The sequence below is a fragment of the Habropoda laboriosa genome, unplaced genomic scaffold (assembly GCF_001263275.1).
Source record: "Habropoda laboriosa isolate 0110345459 unplaced genomic scaffold, ASM126327v1 scaffold30, whole genome shotgun sequence".
NCBI classification, from domain to species: Eukaryota; Metazoa; Arthropoda; class Insecta; order Hymenoptera; family Apidae; genus Habropoda; species Habropoda laboriosa.
In genome coordinates, this window is record NW_017100178.1 from 139,406 (window position 1) to 151,026 (window position 11,621).

General features: G+C 37.7%; 1 protein-coding gene across 1 annotated transcript in view; it reads left to right on the plus strand.

The window, feature by feature from the left end:
- LOC108578920 overlaps positions 1 to 11,621 on the plus strand; it is a 71,410-nt gene that overhangs the window by 55,688 nt on the left and 4,101 nt on the right. Inside the window, 1 exon segment of the mRNA XM_017942338.1 lies at positions 8,436 to 8,519. Within this exon segment, the coding sequence (XP_017797827.1) occupies positions 8,436 to 8,519 (84 nt within the window).

An 11,621-nucleotide genomic window follows, 5' to 3' on the forward strand; every position in this document is an offset into this window, starting at 1 on the left:
CACATCCCCCCCATCATTGACATTCGTTCAAAATCGTCGAGCGTCGATTGGTTCTAATTACATTCAGCAAAGCCGCGAAACTTCAGTCGGCAACGACAAGACAGTATCAACGGAATCGAGGCCGAAAACTGGGGGGTTGCCGGTAACCAGGGGGAAGGGCGAAAACGAGGAGGGATTGAGCGGCCCTATCTGCAACTGCAATCGATAGTACGGCTAGCCTGAAGTTCTCGAGTACGATATTTAAATGTCAGGCACATAACACGCGTTCACCACCTCCAGAAGGGTGTACCCTAACATTTATACCTCGCCCTTGTACTTAGCGTTCCACGCGAAACAGCCCTCCTGTGCTATCTCCCTTTCTTCTGCCCTTCCTCCACCACACAAGCTATTTCACTCCGTTTTCCTTTTGCGCCTACCGACCTCACTTTTCATCTTGTAGAAGAGCGAGGGCGCCTTTCGCTTATACAGGGTAAGTTAAAAGTCATGAAACAATAAAGACATGATTGTGATTCTTTGACAAAAAGGATAGATTAAAATTGTAACGCGAGGGGTTCCTTTATGAGAAGAAGAATATTGAAATTTTTCTAATCTCTTGGATTAATATGTATTGTTAACCCTAGAACTCCTGAGCCCTGAGCCATCACGGGGAAGCCTATGGGACTTAGGAATCTTAGGGTTAATTGGGATGATTTACTAGGAGACAGCGAGACAAGTAAGAATCGACTTTAGTTAATCTTTCGCGTATATGGAAACATCGGTTACTTATGCCATGCATATTTAAATAAACATTAAGATCTTTTACTTGTGCCAAGTTCTAAGTGAATTGTATTTTTTTTCGAGATATGAATTCATCTGCTTCAGTGATATTTTTCAACTGAACATTCTTATAAGTTCGTTACCCTTAAAGGTTTTATGTAGAATGTTATATTGTTGTACAGAATTAAATACTTCAGTCAATGTACTGATTCAGTGGAAACATGATGATTTCGTTTCAATAAGATCTACTGCATCAATTCAAGGACTTCGAAATTTTAAACCTTAAATCAATATTTTATAATGGTATATTAATAATCAATATCCTAGGATTCATTTATATTTGTATGTGCTGAAATTTTAAACGCATATTAATATGTCGTAAGCAAATTTAAAAAATTACATTATTTTGCTACAAATAAGTGATAAAAACTTGATCAACATGTTGTTCATTTTTAAACTTTATAAATCTCTTAATTATTAAATATTTAACACATTTATTATAGGTTTTCTTAGAGAAATTATTAAACACGATTAAATATGTATCTCAGGCTTTACCTTTATTTTCTTATAATAATTTCATCTTCTAACTTGTGCGACATATTAACACACGAACAATAACTACAGCAGTGAAGAATTATAGCATAAAGTTCTGGTTAAGTAATCTCCTACCTATATCATTTTACAAATAATTTTATTCTAAATTTCTAGATCTTAATTTAAGTTTGAAGTCACTTCCTGCATACTTTGATTTCTTCGTGACAGCAGATATCTAGTGATCATCTAGCTGTATTTCGTATCGTACCTACTCTTCAAATATTTCCATAAGTTATCACACGACAGATTTTATATATGTAAATGTTCCACCGCAGGACATTTAAGGAACCTTATCCTTGCAATTTACAAACAAAAAATCATGGTACCAATGTTTGCCCAATCCTACCTTTTTATCCGAATAAAAGTTCGCATAAATTCTCCTAAGCACTTTATATTTTCCGGAAGAATCGTTTTCTGGCTACCTCATGTGTGCGCATGACATGGAAATGCCGACGACATAGAAAACGCATGCGGAGAAAGAGAGGCGCGGTGAAACGTTATTAAACTCGAGGGTTTTTGACTTTGCGCGCGTGAACGCGGAGAGGCTGGTGGCACACGGTTGGCGTTAGAGCCGCTATGTTGGCCATTTCGCGTTTCGCGGGACCGTTTTCCAGCTCGGTCGAGTTAGTTTCAATGGGCCTGGATCCCCCTTGTCCCCTCTGGACGCCGCGACGCGTGCGAGAAACGGCCGAGCGTTAAGATCGTCGCGTAATATACAAACGTTATTAATCCGAGAATGGGCCACTTTCGGTCGTGAATGGTTTCATTTGGAATCTCGGCCCGTGGTCCGTAGAATAATCAGGTTTGCTATGCTTGTCGAGGTACAAACTTTCGACTGAGGCGGTACTACCGACTACTGGGTTTTGTTTGTTTGCTTTGTCGGCTCGGTAACTACTTGCGGTGGCATTTTGTTGGAGGGAGATGAAGCGTATTATAAAAACTGCTTTGGTGCTATTTCAACCTTCTTTGTATTTGTAAACTGATAATTAAATTGTACATTTTTTAAATTGTTAATTCAATGGAAATTGTCATTCTGGAGACGAATAAGACGAATGGCAATCAGGATTAAGAATTTATTAAGTGCAAATTGATGTAACGGTTATTTAGTGTTTCTATATAAAATATAGGGTTTGTGGAGAACAATGACACTATAATGTATTCATAGCATAAATTATGATACAAATATTATAAACGTGAGTTGATAAAGGTTAGTTTTAATTTCAAATTTAATTTTAATTTAGTAAATTGAAGACTGCTAAACATGAGTTACGCATAAGATGCCACAAACAAGTCGTTAAAAATCGTTAGACAAAGAATTAAAGAGACAAATTTTAGACGTTCAGAAGATAAGAAAAATACAGATGTAACGGTTACGCCACTGCCAATACGTCCTTACCGGAGCACCGTCCGAAACCTTTTTCTATTCTTCTACACAACTTTCTCTTTTACAACTTCTTCAGTTTCCTTTCTTTTCTTTTTCCAATGTTAACAATCTTGCCTTCGTCTTCGAGTAGCCTAGGAAGCACATATATGGCATCCAGGTTTAGACGAGGGCAAACGCCTTTGTTGTCTACGAATTTTCCGATTCCATCACTTTCTCTACCTCCATCTTTCTCTGTCGCTACTTCTGTCTTTCTATTCTACCTACATGAAAACCCTGCGCATTTACATTACAGATAGTTTTTCTACCACCGCTGCCCGATTACCATACAGTTTAAGTATCACTGTAAGTTAAAGCTGCATCTCGAGTCGTTGTATTTGTCAGCACGCTTGTACTAATAAATTGAGGTTGTTCCGTACCGAACATTTTGTTTGCCATTTTCACATCGAGCCTTTCTCCTTTTATTTTTATAGCTTAAGGAAATTGTAAGACGGGCCTGAAGAATCTGCGACCCATAGGATTAGCCGGGGCCGTTATTAAGCGCGTACCCTCGGTAATTTCACCACCAGAACTCAGTTTATTAACCATTGTCCCGATTTTCCAATTACTGAACTAGTGTCTTCCTTCTCTCATGTCCTATCTCCCATTTTTTCCAGTATCAATCTGAACGTTAAACAACAAGTATTAAATCAGTCCGAGCGCTGAACGCATAACCAAGTCGTTTATATTATAACGTTAGAAAGGGTATTCCGGGATCGCTTCAGACCTCGTTAAAAAACAGTCCGATTTTTCTCTCGTGATCCAAGTTTGAAGCATAACTCAAACCGACGCGAGTACACGACAGAGGTAATGTAAAGAAAACGGTATTACCTCACCCACCTCACAAATATAGAATTACCATCATTTGAAGTATTTGTGATTATAATTGTAAATCGATTAAAAAATCACAAAATTTCATTATTTTGCAAAATAGAAAAAGAATTGCATATAAGTAATACATTTTAGAAATCACAAACTAAGAGCTCCCATCAATAAGGAAGGACAAATTTTTACAAAAGCAAGCATAGTAATCTTTATCATCCAATATTTCTTGGTAGTGGTAATTATATCTAGTGTCATAGTCCTAACAGGAAGGTTTCAAGAAACGCTAACTTTCTAGCGTGATTAAGGGTGACTAATGAGTATGCATGAGTTGGACGTGACAGGGACGAGACAGGGCACCGTAGGGTGCATAAGTGAATATGGGTACTCCTAAGGGGAGAGTAGGTATACAAAAGTTCATGAGAAAACAAAGCAAGCGATAACAGTCTATAACTCCTTCGTATATTTAAAATAAGAGTAAAAGTCCATTATATTCTCATATAACCTATGTAAATAACTACATACTCGCATGTAGATATACATACATATATTTAAACTAATAAAGTAAACCATAGTATCATCTTTTAATTATTAATAAATATTTTTGCACAAATCAGAATTATTACTACTTCTCAAATCATTGCACGTGGCCTTTGCAGACATAATCTAATTTTCAACATTTCATTGAAAGAGAGACTCTAGCAATCCATCACAAAAACAGATCTTGTTACCTTGTTAGCTTTATACTTGTAGTTGCATTCGATAACATTATGACACGTACAAAATCTATCGTAAAATGAATTACCAACAACAAAACTAATCATATATTAAACCCACACAGTGCTTTAATAAACGAAGAGTCTAGTCGAATAAGCATGGTAGAAGTGCCCCTAAACTAAATGAAACGTGTGATACGTCAATTGAAAGAGCTTCCTAGGAAAACCATTTCGACACAGTTTTAGCCCTCTACCCCCATTTTTTTAATTATAACACCCTTTTCCAAAAACTCTGAAAAAATTATGAGTTAATAAATATGACAGACAACTTCTACTGTGAAAATATGAATGTTGTCTTTTGATAACATCAATAAAAAATTGGCACTTTAAATGTTATTTAATTTTTAAAAAATAGGTTTATCAGTCCAAAAATCCGAAAAAATTCTCAGATATGTAATACTTTGACTATAGTATCTCAGATTTTTTTCATAATTTTTTATCGGATAGAACAACAGAAATCAAGCATTGAAAACATTGTCAAAATGGTTTTCTTAAGAAGCTCTTTGAATTGACGTATCACACGTTTCATTTAGTTTAGGGGCACTTTTACCATGCTTATCCGGTCAGACCTTTTTAACATTTCTTCTTTCTCAATTTTCAAAGATAAGCAGTCCACCAAAAGTTAACGAGATCTTCCTCCACACCGTCAAGAGCAGGGTGGAAACTTTACCGACATCAAGTCACGAAATAGCGAGGGAATAGAACGAGCTGTTTTCGGAACGTAATTCGGCAGAATAAGAAGACGGTAAAGCCGTGGAAGCTCGGGGTAAATGAGCTACGTCGACGCGCAAACTTCAGATCGCGGCAGCTGCGAAGGTAAACACGCGCCCTCGCCGGCCATTAGGTATTCCCCGAGAAGCCTGTTACAAAGGAGCAAGACCCAATTTTCCTGTCCTCTTTTGTACGACATGAGAACCTAGCTGTTAAGATCCTCGCAAAGGTGAGAACACGTTATTAACATGAGACCAACACGTTCGTGGAGCTTGCCGAACGATGCAGTTCGCATGTTAACGAATAAATCAGTAGGGAAACGATGCCGTGATGAGTGGCTCACGTTTAATGGAAGTTTCCACTCGTACCGAATATTGCTCAACGCGAACAAGTTATTAGAGAGGTTGGAACGACCTTATTGTCTTTGTAGCAGTCTCGAAACGTTCGGGGATCTTGAATTGCTGAGAGTGTTGTTGTTTCTTGCACGAATGTATGAAGAAAAATTCATAGTGTCGAAAGAACTAATCATCCACAGTTAGATTTCTAAAAATACCCGAAATCGTTAGATTGAGAAAGAGAGGAAGGAGAAGAGGGGGGAGGGCAAATATGAAACATTAGTTACAGCATTACATTATAAACATTAGTTACTAACGTAACCGTCTTTGCTGTATGTACATAGCGGTCGTTGCCGTCAAGTGTCGACTAACCGATGACACAATAGCGGTAGCGGCCTCAGTATCTATAGGGTGTCCCACGAAAAATTTCGGCGAAGCGATGTGACTGTTCTAATATTGCCGGCCGTCTAGATATTCGACGGTATTAGACGCTGTGCTCCAGCTCTATTGTTCGATAAGATGATTACATACCTGATTATGTAGGTTAGGTTAGATTTAAATCCACGCTTTCAGTGGCTGCTTCGTTCAATGACCCTTACTTGGACGAAATTCGTCACCCTATACAACGCCCATACTCGACCCTCCTCCGCCTTCCCAGCAAATTTCGCGTCGATCGGCGACCGAGGTCTTCCGGAACTACACCCAAAGTTCCTAACTTTTTCAAACTATTCAATTTCTCACCGAAAAGCGTCTACTTTTACATCTACGATTCGTTATTCCATCAAAATTAGCAGCCTAATGTCTGCAACAATAGCACTTAACGCAATATTTAAAATGCAACTTCAAAGAGGGACGACGAATAATCAACGAGAATGCTAACAAGAAAACGATTCGCCGGTCGTTTCGAGTACGTGCAAGTTCATAAAATATTTCACGACGCTTATCCTGCCTAGTAAATTGACGTTCAACGAACAACTAAGCGCTCGTAGGTTGAAATCGTTCTGGAAGAAGAGGGAAACGAAAATCGAGCGGAGCGAACGTTGTCATAACCTGAAATATTTTTATTAAATTCACCGTCATGAAACGATACGTAGGAGTGTCTTGAACGTAAGTAGGTAGATAGGCAGAACTTTATGGGCAATTTTATCTAATTTACGGTAAGCCCAGTCTTGAATACGATTAAATAGACCGCAGTCACGCAGTCGCTGTGTGTGTGTACGTGCGCGCGTGTATGTCAAGCCATCCGCAGTAAGGAACGCCACGTGAACAACGTGACGCCCAGCTATTGGAAAAATGAAGATTCGAAAGATATGCCGTTTCCCACCCAACGCGTAATCGCGATAAAATTCAACTATTGAAACGTTGATATTATGTAAATTGACCGGGTAAAAGTAGCGTACACGACGACGATTGTTCGAGTGAAACGAGGTAAAAAAACTTGATTATTCGCGCGCGAAAAGCACGCTGTTCATTGTATCTCGGTCAAATATGCATGTATCTTGCATCAAATATGCTATGAAAAAGAAAAGTGGAGACTAACAATAAATATTTTCGACGAAAGTGCTGTTCGTGTTACTAAAACATAATTTACTAACATATTTTTATAAGAAAATAACAAGGGATATATTGAAAAAATTATTTATAGGAATGTCCAACCTGAATCTATTTAATGTCACTTTTTATATGAAATGTCATTCTTGTAACTTAAATATTACTTCGGAGTTTTTATTATCGATTATCTTAATTACTATAAAATAATAGTTTTCATTAATACCAGCTATTCAGTATGTAATAAATTATTTATTAATAAGAAATTAAGTAATTTAAGATAAGTTGATCTGCTTCCTAACTGTTCGTTAAAACTGAACTGAACTGAACCAATGAATGAGAATTGACTCTCTTAAGAGAAAGCTAAACTTATTGAAAGTCTATTTCATCGTACTTTGCAAATAAGATAAATTAGAAATAAAGCAGAATTATATGAAATCAAACACATATTAGTCGGTTTGAAATCAGCGTATCACATAATTAACACCCTGACAGAGTTACATTTCCATATTTAAAAAAGAAGTCTAGTAAAAGCATTAATACATTAAGCGTAAAATACGATGGAATCCCTGCAATATCTATTGACACGCAATTGCCATAAATATCGTCATCATTACCCCTGAATGGTAACAAAAATATTGAAAGAATGAAAAGGTAACAAAAAATTACTAGTCTCTCATTTCTAGCTAATAGCACACACCAATTTTTCTGTTTACTCGTTGCTTCATAAAATTTCTCTCGCAAATATTTCCCAGAGTCACATAAGGCATAACATTTTCTACTTCGCCTTTTCTCACTATCAGCTTTCGCTGGTTGAGCAGTCCTTCAGTTTTTTCCATTAGGCTTCGTTATCTCTCGAAAGGAACGAAATCTCTTTCATTGCATTTGCTTTACTAACGCAAGATGCGTGGCGAAATAACAACCAATCAATTAATAAATGGGTTCGCATTTGTTAGTTAGAGAAGCGCACGAATTGGTAACTTTTTATCGCGGTCGGCTCGAAATGATTTATAGCTGGCGAGTTTTTAACTATTTCACCTGGAAATAACAGGCCAGCTAATTAACTCCGCTATTGTTCCCCATTGCCCCCTCTCCCCCATTCCGCGTAGTCGCAAAACTATTATTACTCACGCCATGTTACTTCGCGGTAATTAACGAATATTCTGACAAGAAAAGGAGATGACTCCGCTCTACCCTGTTCTTTGCTTCGACCGCCTTGGCAAACGTTCCGCAATTCGCCAGGGAATGTCTGTACGATAGTGTGAAATGTTGATGGTAGCACTCTAATGTGACTTAACCACGTTACCTTTTTCGATGATTGAACGATAACGATACCTCTTCAAGGTGTTAGTTCGTGGGGAGGCTCAGAAGTATTGAAAACATTATCTTACCTGAAACAGACAAGAAATAGTTCGTATAAGTATAATGTAGTATATCACAATAAATATAATATAATTTCTTGAAATGTTCTAGAATAATCACGTTCTTGGGAAATGCTTGAGTATAAGTGTGCAGGTTACAAGTACGTACATATGTATGCAGAAAAGTTTAAGCAAGGTATGTTAATAACAAAACATATATTGTAGAATATCTATGGTTAAGTGTTTTGCACATAATAGTTTATGATAAGAGAATGAAAGGTTATTAAGACGTATATTATTAGACGTAAATTAATAAATCGTTTCTTGTTTATGATCCATCACAATATCCACACAAGTATAAAACGATTGTTACAACTCTTAGGCGACTCATATAGCACTCCCCGTAACACTATCTCCAACACTGACAACTCTTACAACACTCTGACTTCATCCGCAACTCTGACTCTATCTCCATGAAAAAATTCTTCCTTCGCTTTCTCTCTCTCTCATACACATGCTATTTCGATGTTTTTACGCAACGCACCGGTGGGCCTTGTGCGTCATCGAAGGTTTTCGCGGTGGGCCTTGTGCGTCATCGGCGGTTTTCGCGATGGGTCTGGCTTGTATCCCTGTCGACCCCTACTTTCTCTTTTGTGACTCTCGTCTTGTGTCTCTTAAAATTACCTTGTAGGAAGAGGCGATATTTTTACGATACTATAATATTATTTTTTGATTGATGTGCGAACAAAGTACTGACTAGATAGCGACTCCTTAATTATATTCTATATATTTACATAAAATAAGTTTAACAAATATAAAATGTGAGTGTGCAGATAGTGTTATACTCATGAAAAATTTCACTACTAATAAGTTACTTTAAGAAGTTACACTTACATAAAATATATTGGACAACGCTACATATTAAGTTGCATTATATTTCAGGCAATCGTTAACTAAGTTATTAGCCAGTCGTTTATACGAAGTTAATTATTTTTCTTGACAATCCATATTGTGCAAACTAACGTTCATAAACCCTCTTTTAAATAAAACACTAAAAATAGAAGGGAATCCAATAATATAGTTTCTACATGCATTTCATTTTGTTCATTCCTTTCAAATTATTTCTGAATCTGTGATAAGAGTACCAAAATACACTCTTACATTATACAGAATGGAAATAAAGTTATACTTTAATCGCACTATCAGCAAAGCCACATGTCCATATGTATTAGGACGTCCAATAACATTGAAATATTTTTCAATGTTGTTTCTTATGAAATCGATATTGTCCAATTTTTTGCCCATTAAAACATGTTGGAATACACGAAACAGATGGCAATTTGATGGAACAATGGTCGGAGAATATGGCTGGTATGATAAAACATGCGGTCTGGCATTATCGTGGTGAAAAATCACTTTGTTTCGATTTAAGAGTCCAGGACGTTTCACTGCTATTGCTTCTCTTAACTTTTCTAACTGATTGTGAGCACAGCACACGTTTGACTTAATGAATTCATTTCTTGAAAGTAACTCGAAATGCAAAACACATCGTGAAGAATATAAATGCACCGCGGTACGAGCTTATTGTATTTGCTGCAAGTACTCGTTGCATATTACCATTGCGTATTATCCAGTGATACACAACGCTGTAAAGAGGTGTGACTTTTTCCCGTATCATCACTGCGCAGCTGTACGGCACTGGCTCACCCACGTCTTTTGATGCGGCGGCGAAAAACGGACAAATGCCCGGTTGAGTCCATTGTGTATCTTTGCATCAAATTTTGATACGCAACGGAGCAACGCTCGCCCGTCTCCATTGATGCGCAAAGGTGATAGGCAACGGGTATTTGCAACAAGTGGATACTGAACTTAATACGTATTACGTGAGTGCAAATGGAATGTGGTTCCTTCAAGGTTAAAATTGGCGGGTCGACATCGTGTATAAAATTTTGTCGGATCGTCAATTTTTAGAAACAGTAGTTAAGAAGAAGAATTTATGTGGTACACGTGTACTGAATAGTACAAAATTCAATCTAACGTAATGAATAATTGAGACATTTGCGTAAATTTTATATGAGTTTAAACTTGGAAAACCTGTAGAAAAAGCTGCTGAAAATATAATATGGTTTGTTCAATTTTGATTTGCAAAATACAAAACTGGTGACTTTTCATTGGAAAATGAGCCAGGAGGAAGATTGAATAGTGCAGTCCATGTGTTAGGGCTTGCGGTTGATCTTTCGATCGTTCAAGCGTTGCCGGTTTTTGCACGTGTGTGCCGACTAATGTTCTAAGGCTACGAAGGACCAGTTTCTTGATTGAAACACTAAGTTTTTATTATATGTTCTATTTTCTACAACTAATTCAAGATATAAATTCTTCTGCAAAGTGAGAGGTGTTTCTCTTGCGAGTGGCCAAGTGTTTAGGCTGGAGTCTCTGCGGTTTCCCTCGACGAAGACTCCTATTTTCCCAAAAACACCCTGATTGGTGATTTTTCCTTTTCTAAATCACCAATCAGTTTACTCCGGTGCATCGCAACCTCCCTCCATTTCGCCCTTAGCGCGTCATCTTAGGATGGGGTAGACAACGACCGGAGACAGTGTTCGGTGGACGGATGCGTGGGAATCCTGTGGAATCTCCGCTTTTCTAGGCTTTGTTAAAGTCAAGTGGCCCATCGACAGTGGCAAAAGTTGTGGGCCGCTTTTCTATTTTCCGTGCGGAGACTCCAGGACTTATGGCAGGGTCTGGTCCTAGGGACTAAGTGTCGCAGGCAACGCAATAAACACTTGTGGTGTTTTGAAAAAGCGATATTTGCCTGCGACGGCGACCACTTGACTCGCTGCCATAAATCCGGCTACAGGATACGCCTTAACAATTCGAATATAATAATAAAACGCGTGTGCGTAAATAAGAATTGGTTTAGTAGAAAATTTTGCCACTGTTACGAAACGGGCCGTTTCGAGTTGGTTCATGGCGTAACATTCCAGAAATGTGTTTGATGTCGTTTTATTTAATGTTTAGTTCGAACGGGTGTCGTTCTAGGTGTATTGCTTTAGACTATCTGTCGACCTTGTAAGGGTACATCGGTTTTATACTAATTTTGGCATCTTGCTTCTGACCAATCAATGATCAGGAAAAGGGCCTGGAGTCGAGCGTCGCTTCATGGGTTTTTCCCGACTTTGCCCCCTTCTTACCTGTGGCGGTTGCTTGGCGATTTGGGTTTATAATTATAAAGGTGCTTGGTAATATTAATAATAATATCTAATAATAATGTTAATAATATAATAATAGTATCTAATAA